The 15,798-nt window shown below is 40.2% G+C and overlaps 1 protein-coding gene across 1 annotated transcript in view; it reads left to right on the forward strand.

Moving 5' to 3' along the window:
* The first annotated feature begins 623 nt into the window (after positions 1-623).
* The window catches only part of LOC103130784 (slit homolog 3 protein-like), a 68,548-nt gene continuing 53,373 nt past the window's right edge, over positions 624-15,798 (forward strand). Inside the window, exons 1-10 of the mRNA XM_007542284.2 lie at positions 624-728; positions 2,157-2,320; positions 3,469-3,613; positions 7,289-7,360; positions 7,728-7,799; positions 7,912-7,983; positions 8,500-8,643; positions 9,830-9,993; positions 12,046-12,196; positions 13,716-13,790. Of these exons, the coding sequence (XP_007542346.1) occupies positions 709-728; positions 2,157-2,320; positions 3,469-3,613; positions 7,289-7,360; positions 7,728-7,799; positions 7,912-7,983; positions 8,500-8,643; positions 9,830-9,993; positions 12,046-12,196; positions 13,716-13,790 (1,079 nt within the window). The 5' untranslated portion in view covers positions 624-708. The remainder of the gene's footprint in view (positions 729-2,156; positions 2,321-3,468; positions 3,614-7,288; positions 7,361-7,727; positions 7,800-7,911; positions 7,984-8,499; positions 8,644-9,829; positions 9,994-12,045; positions 12,197-13,715; positions 13,791-15,798) is intronic.

Genomic DNA, 15,798 nt, shown 5'->3' on the forward strand with positions numbered 1-15,798 from the left:
TGGTGTTCCTCAGGGATGCTTCACTGGGCTAGGTCTTTTAAAACGGTTTTCTTGCTTCCTTTGGATTGAATCTTGCCTCAGTACGATATTTTGCAGATGACATACAGATTTCTATGAGTTCTGGTAAAAAAAAAACACTTCAAGCTGCATTGAAGAGGTGAAGTTGTGGCTGAAATCTTTCTGAGATAAACATGTTGACACCACCAAACATCTAAATCTAAATATTATTGCAGTATTTTCCATTTTGCCTCGTACAGCAGCAGTTTCAGTTTCCAGTCTGTCCTCCATTGTTCATGCTGGTTTAATCTAACATGGCAGCTCTGAAAATGAAAGTAATTCTTGTTTATTACATGCAACGTCTTTACTGATTGTATGCCTCTCTAATATGTTTGCCTCTTTTTAGCGGTTTGTTGTACAACAGTTGGTCAAGTCGTTGTTTTTATTTTTCTTTATGAATTGAATTATAAAGTTGAAAGAAGTTGCACTGAGCTGATTGGTGGATCATAATCTGAACCTGATGGAGTTAAACAAAATGAAGAGTTTGAATAAAATGAGACCTGTTCTGTTTATTTAAATTAAATAAACTGAACAGTTTTAAACATCTGAAAAATAAAAATAAAGTGATTATTCACCATCCTGTCTCTTCTGTCCTGCAGCACCCTCAACAACAACAACATCACCCTCATCCCACTGTCCAGCTTCAATCACATGCCCAAGCTCCGGACGCTGTGAGTACGACACACACACACACACACCAATACACACATTTTTTTTCTAAATGAGTTTTATTCATTTAACTCATTTAGAGTTAAATGAATAAAACTCAGTCCTGACAGCTGAGTAACTCTTCAGATTGTAAAACTTGGTTTGATCTACTGTATTTTATTTTGGGGCGTCACTCTGAATACATGTGCACACCACACTTTTCAGATTTTTATTTCAGAATTATTTTTTTTCTAAACCATGTTTCATTTATCAGCTTTGCCTGGATTTCTCTTTGAGGAACAAACAGCAGTGTGTGTGTGTGTGTGCGTGTGTGTGTGTGTGCGCGTGTGTGCGTGTGTGTGTGTGTGTGTGTGTGTGTGTGTGCGTTTGTTTGTAATACCTTGTGGGGACCATTTTCCTGACATATACTACGTTGTGGGGACCGGAGCCTGGTCCCCACAAGGGGAAACCCTGTTTTTGGGTCAGGGGTCAGAGTTAGGGCTAAGGTATAAATTGAGTTTTGGTTGGTTAGGGTTAGGAAAAGGGTAAAGGTCAGGTTTAGGCTGTAGAAATGAATGGAAGTCAATGGAAAGTCCCCACAAAGATAGCAACACAAACATGTGTGTGTGTGTGTGTGTGTGTGACTGTAACTGTGTGTGTGACCTGCGACATCCTGACTCGTTGAAGCGTCCTGCAGTCAGAAGCAAATCCGTTCTTTGTCGTTTTAATCCTCCTTGTCAGTAATTAGGGCTCGGCGGGGGGGCGGGCCGGACGTGGCTATCTCCAGGTGGGGCTGTGACTATAACCTGGATTTATAATGGGGCGCAGTATTAAATCTGCCGCCCGCTGCTAGCTTCAATGTGAGTGTCTTACTCCTTAACAGGATTTGTCCTCGGCTTTATTACAAAGGCAGGCGAGCGGCTGGCTCACAAAACGCTGACAACACATTCTGCTCTTCCTCCTCTTCCTCCTGCTGCTGCTCTTCATCTGTGTGCTGCACCTGATGCTTTCTACAGCAACGGGTTAATTATATGAATACCTGTAGCCTTTTGTATTTTACATTACTTACAGTTTGGAACATTTCTGTAACTTGTTGTTTTCTCACTGTCTGCAGCGATATTTATCATCATGATTAGAGTTTATGAATTCTTAGTGTGAGCTTTTAGAGTAAAATAAATCTTTTTAAAATCTCAACTGTTTTCTGGTTCAGATAACATTTTACACAGCAGCTCAGTCTTCAATTATAAAACAAAGAAATTTTTCATATTTTCCTGAATTTTATGTCATTTTTGTGCATAAATGAAAGTAAAGTTTGGTTAATAACCAGAGAAAATTGATATTCTTCCACATCATTTCCTGTTTTCATTCCCAGTTTTTCCATTTCTCGAGATTGAGATTACTAGTCCAGTCCAGATTAACGGTCGCTCTCCTCTTCCTCGTCTTCTTCACAGCCGTCTGCACTCCAACAGCCTCCACTGCGACTGCCACCTGGCCTGGCTCTCTGATTGGCTGAGGGCCCGGCGGGGCCTGGCCCCCTTCACACAGTGCATGTCCCCGGCCCACATGAGGGGCCTCAATGTCCCCGACGTCCAGAAGAAGGACTTCATCTGCAACGGTGAGTCAGTAGAAACATTTCATTCTGCAGTTTTCAATGAACAGCAGCTCATTTTATTGTTTGGTTCTGGTTATCAGTTTTGATAACCAGGCGATTGAATGGGAGACATGATGGAAAATAAGTATACAGCTTTTTAATATTGTAGTGAAAAACTTGCAACAATAATGCTTCTATTTTAGTTCATCAGAAGAGATGAAACAGCTGAGTTATCATCACATTTTTAAAAGTTAGTCTAGAGCGCCTGTGAGCCGAGCTAACAGTGTTGGTTTTATACGTGACGCCTGCATTGGCCAGCATTTATCTTCATAAATAAACCTTCCAGATCCTCCATTTTGAGTGAACAGTGGCATACAATCTGCACAAGTTACAAAAATATGGATTTGCACAAGTGTGGCTAACAGACGGCTTACTGATGGCTAACAGACAGTTAACGGATGGCTCACAAGCTGCTAGTGCCTGCATCACTCAATGCGTCGACTTTAAACCAGAAAGACTCCGCCATTTTTTATTTCACCATCACTAACTTCTCCGTTTCACCTTCGGAATCCTGGTGTGCTTGTGTCAGTTCGTTGCTGTTGATTAGTTTGAGCTCTGCTGCCACCTAGTGATTGAAGGACTGCTTATCATTGAAACATGAATAAAAAACATGAACGTTAAGTATTGATTTAAAATCTCGTCATTCCTCCTCGTCTTTTCTTCTTCATGTCATGCAGGATTCTTCACAGCTCCTCAGCATTTATTGCCTCTTCCTTTTATTCTGTTTCCATCTCAGCCGCTTCCTGTACCTCTGCTCTCTTCTTGCTAATATTCACTCATATTTTATGTGCATATTTTGGCAAAATAATAAGCAACATTAAGATTCAGTTTCTTTCTTTTTCATATCAAAGAGATTGCGTGTTTTCCCAAAAGGTTTTTTATGCCTCAAAATCAACGCAGCAGCCACCACCAGAGATTAAAGTTCATTCTGAGGATACGAATCCGGCAGTAAGAAATATCCTGAAATATGAGGAAATATGGATAAAACTTCAGCTACAGCAGGAAGTAGAAACGCAGCTCCAGGCTGCAGAAGAGTTTTTTTGTTTCTGGCTTTGAGTGCAAAATAACTGTTCTGAAAGAAGCAGAAACTAGCTGTCCATTGCTGATTGCAGGTCCGGCACAGACGGAGCCGAGGGCGTGTGCTCCTCAGGTCGCAGTCTGCCCCCCCAGCTGCAGCTGCAACAACAACATCGTGGACTGCCGACGGAAAGGCCTGACAGAGATCCCAGCCAACCTCCCAGAGGGCATTGTGGAAATGTAAGATAGTTTGGGTTCACTTCACTTTCCCTGCAGCTGATCAGGTTTTCTCTCTGGTTTATTGGGTTAGCATTAGCTTCTGCTAACTTATTTACATATTTAGTAGTTTAGCGTTGGTGTAGCTAAGATTTTTGTTTAATGAATTAGGGGTGAGTGAAGGTGACTTTTTGATTAGCTGTGCCCACCACTCTTAATAACTACTACTGATTTTAGTTCAGATATATATTTTCCATTACAACCATGGCGGCCATTTTGTAAAATGTCCACCAGAAAAAAGAAAGACAAGATTAAGAAAATATATATCATTGCTATGGTTCAAAATATGTAGCAATGATTTGACAACAATTTGAGAGTAAAAATTTGTTTTCCATGATGACCAAGGTGGCCATCTTGAAAAACATAAATATTGTCAATAAATATGATTTCTCTGGGTGCAGTTATGAATGATTTGACATCCAAAGTATTTATCAGTGATAAATATTGACATGTTTAGTCCAAAAAAACATTTTCCTTGATGACCGTGGTGGCCATCTTGAATTTTTCAGTGGTTAACATTTTTGTTTTGTTGTTTTTTTCCAAAAAGCAAGCCGAGTTACGTTATGTGAAAGATTTTGAAATATTTTTGATAAATTTTGGCGCTTGGATGAGGTGGTTATTTTGGGTGTGTCAAAATTTATTTTACAAAACTGCAACAGAAACACTTTTTTTTTCACATCATGAGTCACATGATCAACAACAGGATGTTGCTACTGGTGTAGCACGAAGAAGACAACAACAGGAAGTAGTTGGTGGTGATGGCGCATTTTGTAAATTTTAATGATTTATTGCATAAACAAACTTTTTCATGTCCAAATTTTTGTTGTTTGATATTAGTGGAATATCGACAAAGATTTCTGCACATTTGCCAGCTATTGTCACAGCAACACAGTTTTCTAAAATAGAAGTAATAAATAGTTATTATTGTCACTTTTATTGTTTTCACAATATTAACACAAAATATCATGATGAAACTTTTAAGTCCATGTTGCCCACAGCTAGTACCACGATGGAGGAAAAATATCTCAAACGCATCAATAAAAGTCTGAAGTTCTGATGTTACACACCCACATACACACGCACACACACACACACACACGTTCCACCAGGGGACATGTTTGATATCCGTATCGATCGGCGTCCCTGGCCTGTTTGTGCAGAGGACAGCTGCTTGATTGCTCTGTGACTGAAGGAGAAACTCTGCAGGACATTTCTACCACAGTTCTTTTTCCAACTCCTAATGTGACCATTGATATATAATAAACTGCATAAATTTATTTTTCCTCACCTAGCAGACATTTCATTAAATAAAATACTCTTAGTTTGTAAAACAAACTTCTTTCTATTGGTACTAATTATAAATGCCTGGAAATGATTTTGTATTATTGTTTGACTTGTGATTATTTTAGATGTATTCTAGGCTAAAAGAATAACTTTTTCCTTTTGTAGCCTTTTGTTGCATTTTTGACATTTTGCAGCGCTTTGTGGTGTTTTGCTACAATTTGCTGTTTGCAACATTTTGCTCCGTTTTGTGGCATTTCACAGAGCCCCGCCCTCTGTATGGATTGTTTGCAGTGTTTTGCAGCATTTCACAGGGCCATGCTCTCTGTTTGGAGCGGTTGTGATGAATGTTGCCACAGACAGAAGCAGAGTTTAACAGTTTGACGTATCGGCAGTTCTTTAATGATCTTTGTGTTCATCCTCTGAATTTGCCGCCATTGTTTGCTTCCATCAGCTTCTGTTTTCATCAAGGTGTGACCCATTTTTTGTTTCACCTGTTCTGAGGTTGTTCTGCTGTAAACCTTGGAGACGTTTCAGCCAGGAGTCGGCTCCTCGGATCGGATTGGTTCTGATTGGTTCTGTCAGAACCAAAGTGTTCTGGTTTCCTCCAAGTCTGGATAGAAATCAGCTTTACTGACTGCAGATGAATGCAGTCAGAACCAGAACCAGGAAGATGTTTTGGTTTTCATTTTAATTGGATCAGAGTTTCAGATTTATCTTCATTACTGATAGAAAGGAGGCAAATATGGATGGATGGATAAAGGGAGAAAAGGAGGGATGGAGGAGGATGTGAAGAGGAAGAAAGGGAGGAAGAGGTGGGCTGGATTAGTTTCCATTCATCATCCTGACAGCCAACCCTCTGGCCGGCCTTGGGACCTCACCACACCTTCACTTTCTCTCCTCTAATTTCTCCTTTGCTGTCCTTTTTTCCCCTCCATCCTCTCCTCCTTTTCCTCCTCCTCCTCTCTTCCTCTTCCTCCACCTTCACATCCTTTAATCCTTGTCTCTTGATGTTCTGGAGTAAATCTGATGATTTTTTGGTTCATGATGGCAGTGAAGCCGGTTCTGCTCTGATGACATTCAGAGATTTATTGAAAGTAAAATGTAGAAATTTACATCTGGAGCTAAATCTTCAACTAAATGTTGAAAACCTCTCAGCTGAACTTTTAGTTTGGCTTTTAGTTTGCTTTCAACTAAAACTGATAAAGCAGAAAATCTTTTCTAATAATAATTATGGCACAGAACCAATGCAGCGGTTGCCGTTGTTGTTTATTTGTGCCGCTTTACCAACTCAGAGCTCTGTTCTAAGCTCCCTGGTCTAGTTAAAGTCCCAGGAGAATTTATGTTTGTGATGGTAGGAAAAACAGAGTCTAATGGTTTCTATGGAGACCAGGTGAGCCTGCAGCATACTGTCATCCCCAGTTTGATCAACTAAAAGTAAAGCAACTAACTAAATTTATTTTCCATACAAAAATCCCAACTGGGAACCTTTGTATTGATGTGTTTCTGGTACGTCTGTAAATCTGCCACACAGCTACATCTGCTAACAGCAGCAATGGAAGATGCTTCTCTCGGTTGATTTCTGCTTCAAACCGATCTGATTGAACACTGGAAAAGACTGTTTCAGTGTTCAAGTTGTGCTAAAAGGAAGATTGGATTCAGTATTTTTGTAAGCAAAGAATAAAAAAAACTTGAAAAAGATTAATTTCAATAACAAAACTTTTATTTCTCAATAAATAAAACTAAAATAAACATTTTGATATTAACATATGATGTATTTGCAATAGTTGAACCTACATTTATGGAGTTTGTTATTTTTCAGATTTTATTTTTTCAAATTTTTGCTTTTCAGATTTTATTTTTTCAAATCTCATTTTACAGTTTATGTTCCTTTCTTTTCGGGGGCCTCATCCTTCCTCTGAAAAACAAGTCAGATTAATTTCTATTGGTCAGTGTGGAGCAGGAGCGAGCGTTCCTGCTGTGTGGAACACAATCCGTTAAGTCCAGCTTGAAAAGATTGCAAATGCAAAACTTTGTTTAACAAAATAAAATAAAAAATAAGAAAAAACACCTACAAAATTTAAATACATGAAAAAATCCTGGTAGAAAAATAAAATTGGAAGAAATAGACAACTGCATTGGTGTTCATTCAACTTTAAAAAAATTTTATTGAGAAGTTTTTTGAATTTTCATTTTCGAAATGCTTTTTTTTCTCCAAATGTCAATTTTTGAAATATATTCCTTGTTTGCAATAATACTGAAACAAATTTCTGTTTTTGTTTTACTATTTTTATGTGATGAAAGTTCAGGCTTTAAAGTCGACCAGGGATTCTCTGACTGATGTTTTTCTTCCTGAAGCCGTTTGGAGCAGAACCTGATCAAAAGCGTCCCGCCAGGAGCGTTTACAGCCTACAAGAAGCTGAAGAGAATGTGAGTAAACTGACACACACAAGACAAAGTATTTTTTAGATACTGAAAACTTCAAATATACTCCATGAATTATATGAACATTGGGATTGTCCTTGTATTACACCTAGGTCCCGGTAATGTAAGTATGTATTCAAATCAAAAGGCATGTTAAACCACATAGACAGACACACACACACACACACACAATAATAATAATCCATATGGATCTGTTAATTTTCCTCTTCCTACCTGTTTTCTCACCTCTGTCTCTTCAGATTTCAAGACTCTCTCTCCTTTCGTTGCTCTCTGATTTTTCTCCTGATTCATTGTTTTTCACGTTTCTGATCGTTTGTCAGCGATTTTGTCCGTACTCTCATTCTGCCCACAGAGACCTGAGTAAGAACCAGATCTCCGACGTGGCGGCGGACGCCTTCAGCGGACTGCGGTCGCTTACTTCACTGTAAGTGCGTCATGCATCCTAACACGCAGGACAAGAGAAAAGTAGTCAGGAAGTCACTGAATAAAGGAGTTTCACATGGTGCTGAGTTTGTGTCTTCGTTTGTCCCTCACAGGGTTCTGTACGGCAACAAGATCACTGAGCTACCTAAAGGAATATTTGATGGACTTTCTTCCCTGCAGCTACTGTGAGTCTTCAGAAAACTGAAATATTTTAATCATTTTAGCTTCCCGACACCAGAACAGAGAAGGAGATCGATGCAAGGTGGAAATGCAAATGAAAAGTCAGGATGTAAGAAAACAGAGATTGAGTCGAACAATGACTTTGTTTTTTAAATTACACAGTTAAAAATGAACAGCAGTAATTTGGGTTATTTAAAAGATGACCAGAAAAAGATGATTTATTTTCAAAAGTCATGTTTTCACCATGTTAATCATTCATTCTTAAATGTCATAGTTTCAAGCATATTTAGCATGTTAAGCTATCTAGCTAAATAAATACAAGAGAATATGATGCTACATAAAGAGAAGAGAAAACAATGCAAGGCTCATGTTTCTACGCTGCATCATTTAGTACATCCAACTTTTTAAAAACAAACTGATCCTCTCCTCACAGCTTCCTGGACCTGCTGTCACCATATTGGACTCCACAGCAGACCTTCAGTGGTCATAATGTTCTGCTTGTTTTCTTGACTGTGTTTCAGACTACTGAATGCCAACAAGATCAACTGTCTGAGAGTGAACGCCTTCCAGGACCTGCAGAACCTGAACCTCCTGTCTCTGTATGACAACAAGCTGCAGAGCATCAGTAAAGGCCTCTTCGCTCCGCTGCGCTCCATCAAGACTCTGTAAGTTCAAGATGGCTGCCATGGTCGTCAAAATAATGTATTTTTGAACAAAAGGTCCCAATATTTATCATAGATAAATACTTTTGGTGTCGAATCATACTTTATTGGACCTTTAGAAATCGTACTGACTGATAATATTTAGATTTTTCAAGATGGCCACCATGGTTGTCATGAAAAGGTAATTTTTGCACTGAAACTGTCAGTTTCAGTGCAAAATGTGTTTGCAGTTTCAGTTGAATGTGTTTGGTGTCAAGTCATAGCCTACATATTTTGAACCATAGAAATCATACATATTTTGTTGATCTGGTGGACATTTTACAAAATGGCTGCCGTGGCAGTAGTGGAGAATAAATGTTTGCACTAAAACTGGCTGCAGTTTTTACCAGTGGTGGCCTCAGCTAACTACAACATTAGCTTCACTAATAGCCAATTTGCCAGACAAGAATCTTACTTATGCTAAAGCTACAACTAAACACAAAACATTAGTGGAAGTTAACACTAAACATATAAAAACATTAGCAGGAGCTAATGCTAACCATTTAGACCAGTGTTTCTCCACCCTGGTCCTCAGCCCCCCTGCTCTGCACGTTTTAGATGAGCCTTTATTCCAGAACAGCTGATTCAAATGATTGCATGACCATCAAGTGCTGCAGAAGCCTGTTAATCACCCAGAGATACGATTCAGGTGGCAGAAGGGAAACACCTAAAACATGCACGACAGGGTGCCTGAGGACCAGGATGGAGAAACACTGATTTAGACGATTGTGTCTCATCTTCTTCCAGTTGATGACTGATCTGAGATTCGCTAACAGCAAAGTCCTCAATTTCTGATTCTGTTTCATTTTATCACTTTAACATTTTATGAACATTGCGACCAAATTGGAAAATATATGATGTGACATAAAGTTTATTCAGGTCATGAAAATGGGGAACATTTTATGGCAATAATTGGCTAAAAGGCCTCCAAAACAGCAGCCATCTTGAACAATGGTGTCATTCTGAAATTAAGTAAATGATGGGAAATGTGAAAAACATCCCACAAGAGGGCTTAAGGTTTATTTTTGAATCCATATTTGGAATATATTTACAGCAATATTGTTCATGCAACCAGCAGTATTATTATTATTATTATTATTATTATTATTATTATTATTGTTATTGTTGTTACCATCCTGTGTGTCTCCAGCCACCTGGCCCAGAATCCCTTCACGTGTGACTGTCACCTGAAGTGGTTGGCCGACTTCCTGTTCGATAATCCCATCGAGACCAGCGGCGCACGCTGCAGCCACCCGCGCCGCCTGGCCAACAAACGCATCAGCCAGGTCAAAGGCAAGAAGTTCAGGTGCACAGGTGAGCGTCGCGCTCTGCTCAAGGGTCAGGGGTCATCCTCCCTCTGAATCCTTCCAGACACAGACATGTTTCATTTGGGTTTCATCTAGGACCAGACATTTATCGTTTATCATTTATTGTTTACCACTTCTTATCATGATAAGAAGCTTAGCTCCTCGTTGTTATGATAATGATGTTTAAAAAGAATTAGAAAATTATTCTTATCTGATTTTTAGTTTTACTATTTTCTCTTCTGTTTATTCAAAGAAAGCATCTATGAATATCGATACATTTGAAAATATGGTTAAACACAGTCATATGATCAAATGGGAATGTTTTTCAGACTTTGATAAACATCCAGAATCCAGAAAACCTGTTGAAGGCTGCAGAAAACCTGAGACTCTGAAGAAGAAGAAACAAACAATTTTTAATAACTAGACTTTGATGTATTTCAAGAAATAATTACATTTAATTTTCACCAATGAAAGAGTAAAAGTACCAGTAATACTTTTTAACATCTATTTTTCTTGACATTTTTACATAATTTTTTCATCAATATCAACATCTGATAGAAAGAAATTTATCCACCTCTCTCTCTTTTGTGAAAGTTGTATGTTTTTCTTTATTTAAAAAACTAAAAAAATAGCAAAGAAATTAGGATTAAAAAAAATACATTATTTCAAAAATTATCTCTTTATTCTAAAGGTTGTATTTACTTAGCTGGACTCTGTAGGGTAAAGGCTACAGACGTCTGGATTAGATCAAAGCAGATTCAGGTGATAGAATGGCCTAGTCAAAGTCCAGACCTGAATTTAAATGAGAATCTATGAAAAGCTGATGTTCTCCATCCAGTCTGCTTGAGCTGGAGATGACAGATGGGAAAAAAATTATTTTATCACAAATAACCTGCTTTGCTTCTTTATTGTTTTTCAATTATTACACTGTGAGATCCATGTGCTGCATTGACAGGAAGTCTGAGGGGGCGTGAAGACTTTCTGACATGAAATGATTTCTGTCGTTTCCTCCGCCTCCAGCCTCTTACAGAGCTGCTGCATGTTTTCCTGCCAGCAGGGCGGCGCTGTTTCAGATCTGTTTCCGACTCATGTCTTGTCAGAGGGTTGTTCCCCGTCACGTTCCTGTTGTTGTTCCCAGGTTTTAAATTCTCGACTGCCTCGGTTCTCGCTAAGCGCCATCTGTAGCTCCGCCCCCTGCCACGCCCTGTTGGAGGCGGCAGCCTCTGCTTCAGCTCTTCCTGTCTGTCGCTTCTCCTTCCTGTGCTCCCCCCGCTGCCTCCTCCTCTTGACCCCTGACCTCTCTCTGCCCCCTCTGGCCCTGATTGACTGGTGCAGCTCTCTGTCGCCCCGCCTTCCTCCTGTGTGGACCTTCATTCTGATTGGTTCTGCAGCTGTCTCTTGTGCTTGATCTAACCATGTGGCCCCGCCTACTGTGACATCACATGGTTCCGTCAAGCGCCAGGGACCGCGCGGCACACGCCCTCATGCCTCTCCCGGCCAATCACACACCTCGGAGCCTGTAGGGGTTTGGCTCTGACCCCTCTGACGCCGTGAGAACATTCTGCTTTATCTTTGTTGCACAATCATAATCTGACGTCAGATATTCCAAATTTCAGCGCTGACTGACGGTAAAACTTCACAGAGCTGGTTGCAGGTGGAGATTTTCATTTTAATGTGTTTTTTCCCCTTAAAAATGTTAAAATATATTTTTTTGCACTTTCCTTCAGTTTGACTCCTGCTTCCTGTTCTCTGCTCCTTCACTTCCTCTTAGCACAGCACCACTTCCTGTTAGCGCTGGTCGTGCTACTCTCGTACATGTTCCTCATTGAATAAGACTTGTTTAATAACAGAGGTGAATTCCTCTGGGGTTAAAGGTCGTGTGTCCACTGGATGAATTATCTTTTAAAGTTTCTGAATGTTTTGTATCAACATTTTGAATCCACAGCTCCCTCCTCAGTTTGGTGTTTTTATTTTTTTCTGTCTTCTTGCTGGTTTTAATCTCCTGCCCCTCTTCTTTCTCTCTGTTTCTGTGTCCTCCACTGTGGCTCGCCCCCTGCAGGTCAGGAGGATTACCGCAGTCGGCTGAGTGGGGAGTGTTTCCAGGATCTGGTGTGTCCGGAGAAATGTCGCTGTGAAGGCACCGTGGTGGACTGTTCCAACCTCAAACTGACCCGGATTCCTCCGCACATCCCTGAACACACCACCGACCTGTAAGAAACAGAAAATGTCTGCAATCGAAAGCATGCATGTTAGCATCGCTTTGCATCATGATGTCAGTCTAGAATAGTCAGTCTGACACCATCAGACCGAGTATTGTCAGACATCAGTTCTGACATGATGATGTCAGATCAGTAGAATATTCTTCCACTGACAGAAACTGATAATTCACGTTAATAATGCCGCTACGTCTGGAGGAATAGATCTTTCCTAAAAGAACATAAAAACAATTTGTAGACGTTTCTGGAGACGCTTCTTGAGGTCTGGTGGACAAAATGACCGTCGCTACACCCATAAGCCAGGGGAAGCATCCCAACTGTGAAGAACGGCACCATGCTGCCTAACTTGGCTTTTCATTTTTTGTTTTCTTTCTTGTGACATTTATGCTGCTTACCATCTGATGGTCCGGTCGACCCGGTTCTACTGGAACCAGAACATCTGCTCCTCCTCCAGCTGCTGTGGTTCTGAGTCAAACCAGCCTGTTCCCCTCCTGGCCTGTGGGGGCGCTGCACCAAGAACCACTGAAGGAAACGACACAAAAACCTCTGAAGACACTGAGAGCAACTTCCTTCTTCACCAGATGGAAACAAGATGGAGGCGTCAGATTTTAGCGGTTGGAGGATTTCTCTTTAGTCTTTGGCTAAAGACCAGGAGCCATTTCTGCTGCTAGCGCTAGGCTAGCACGTTAGCTTTGGTTGTATTTACCCAGAATGCTACTTCCTGCTTTTGGAGTGGTCTCTGGTCCGCTTGGCGTTCACATTCAAGCTGAACCAGAGTTCACTTCAACCAAACCCAGACCGAGGTTTGGAGGACCAGAGGTCAGAGGTCAATTAGCGTTTACACCTCACAACTGGACTTTATAGAACAATGGACAGGAAGAGGTGTGTCGTCCAAACAGGAAGAGGCGTGTCCTCCCGGCCTTGTCAGGGAATCCGAGCTGCTGATTTCTTTCTGCTCCCTGAAGAGGAAGATGATCCGCTTCTCTTCGGCTGCAGGTCGGATGGTGAACTAATCAGAAAATGTGAAGCGTTTCGATGAACTGCAGCAGGAAACGGCGCATCATTTCCACCAAAACTCTTCAGGGTTTTTATAAATCATTCTGGTTTTACTTCATCCAGGTCGCTCCGTGTTTTAATGCCACGCATCTCATTAGAAAGAGTTCCCTGGAGCTGAGCTTTCACTTTCATCCTGCAGTTCACACACACACACACACACACACACACACACACACACACACACACACATCCTCTTAGCAGCACCTTTTTAGTACAAATGACCTCAATAAAGCAGATGTCTGGCTTGCTATCTGCCCAGCTGTTTTCTCTGGGCTCAGGGCGATGCGGCTATTGATGACTACATAGAAAAGATTCATCGCTCTTCCTCCTCCTCTCTTTTATTTCTTCATCGTTCTTTGTTTTCCGCTGCATCATAGTTCAGAGCTCTGTGTTTCCTCGCTGCATGTGAAACAGAAAATAAATTAATCAACTTCCATCTCTGCCCTGTTCTCTGCAGGCGGCTAAACGACAATGAAATCTCTGTCCTGGAAGCTGCTGGGACGTTCAGGAAGCTGCCCAACCTCAAGAAAATGTATGTTTATTTCCAAACACGCTTCTCATCTGAACTGTTTTTATTTTCACTCATGAGAGACTCACTTTGTTTTATGACTCAGATCAACAGCTTCATTAGGATGAGGCGTTTAAAGCAGGTTAAAGGGAGATGAGTACACCACACTTTTGAGATTCTTATGACTAGAAATGTTAAAACCTTTGAATCAGTGTCCTTTCAGCTCACTGTCACATAAAATCAAAGGAAAATAAAATAATTAGTTTCAGGATGAAATGAGGAGACGTTTCCCTTTGGCCTTTTCTTTAATTGATAAGACGAACAGCCAATCAAATCAGAGGGTTTATGAGTGACTGACCAATCAGAGGAACCAAAGTTCTCCAGGTTTCTCTTAACAAACATGGATTTGGTGGAAAATAATCTGAAAAATGTTGTCAGTGTGGAAGATCCAACAATCATCCACTTCGGTTTATTTAATTTCTAAATACAGAGTCTGGAAAAATGTAGAATTTGGATAAATATCTGTTCATCTACATGCAAGTATACCTGTAATTTTTATTCACAAGTACATCGTATGCTTCATGGTTAAACCAAAGATGAATTCATCCAAATCAGTAACTGTGAGCTGCAGCTACAAATCTAAACAGTTTCTTTATGAAACGTTTTCAGGAACCAATGTTCATACACCGCCTGGCGCCATGGCAACAAGACTCCACCCACAACCTGTCATAATAAAACTATGATCAAAACATTTAGAAGCGTTTAACTACTCAGTTCATCCGACACAACCACGCATAGAAACAATGATTGAAAATGTGAAATAATAAATAATGATCAATAGAAAACAAATATCTTCCAGAACCTGATCATTCAAACAGCGTTGATCCTGCTGGCCGTAAAACCCAGATTATTTTTTTTCTGCTGATCGTCAAATAGACTAATGAGAATGTTTAAGCAATAAAACCAAAAACACCATAATTAAGCTTTCATATTGTTCCTTGTTATTTAACAAATAAAATGAAAGTTATCAGCCACCAGAGAGCAGAAAGCCATCAGGATATTAAAATAAAACAAATTTTAAAAATCCTGGGCTCAGCGCTGCTTTACGACTCGAACAAAACATTCAGGTTTTCCACCAGCAGCTGAGATTCGTATGAGTGAACCTGATGTCAGGTTCTGGATTTAACGTCAGTTTCAACAACATGATAAAAACATGTAACATAATAAAAACATAATGATAATGAGAGGAGGAAGAGCTGCTGGTGGGAGGAGATGCAGAAAAGCTCAAATAAAGGTTGGATGGATCAAATATTGAATGGAAAACCAAAATGGACCTTCAGTCCAGATTTACAGTCGGTCCTTATCTGCAGAGAGAGAGAGAGTGTGTGTGTGTGTGTGTCAGAAGAAGATAGAAAAAGATGGAGAAGAGTCGAGTGTTTGATTTATTGGAGAGGAAATTGCTAACCATCCAGCAGCATCACCGACAATATAGATTGGTTTGCTCTCATTTCCATTTTCCTTCCTTCCTCTCCTCCTCTGCCTCCCTCGTGTTTGCTTTGCTTTAATGCATCTGAATTCATATTTGTCTGCCATCATTTTTTAGTTTGTTCCTACCCTGAATGGTCCGCTCCTTTCTGATGAGCAGAACCACAAGCCAGCAGCTGAAAGCTGCTCAAAGCAACCTGTCATGGCGGCCACTGGTGGCATTCACAGGACGTCACTAGCTAACGAAACGACGTTACGATGTTATCTCGTAACCATAGACGTAATATAAGGATAGACCCTCATGGACCGCTCTCGCCTATTGTCGCTGACGAGATTTAGGGCGGCCATCTTGGAGCGGTACACCACTCCACTCAGCGTTATGTGTTTAGCAGCACAATGACGTATCAGCGCATTTAATGATCATAACACACTTTTTGTTACTGGAAGCCATATTCAGACATCTATCAAAGCAACATTTATAAACAATTGTATTTTTTAAGTATGTTTTTAATACATAGTTCATCAAATAATTTATTAAATAAATTAT

The sequence above is a fragment of the Poecilia formosa genome, unplaced genomic scaffold (genome assembly GCF_000485575.1).
Source record: "Poecilia formosa unplaced genomic scaffold, Poecilia_formosa-5.1.2 Scaffold674, whole genome shotgun sequence".
NCBI classification, from domain to species: Eukaryota; Metazoa; Chordata; class Actinopteri; order Cyprinodontiformes; family Poeciliidae; genus Poecilia; species Poecilia formosa.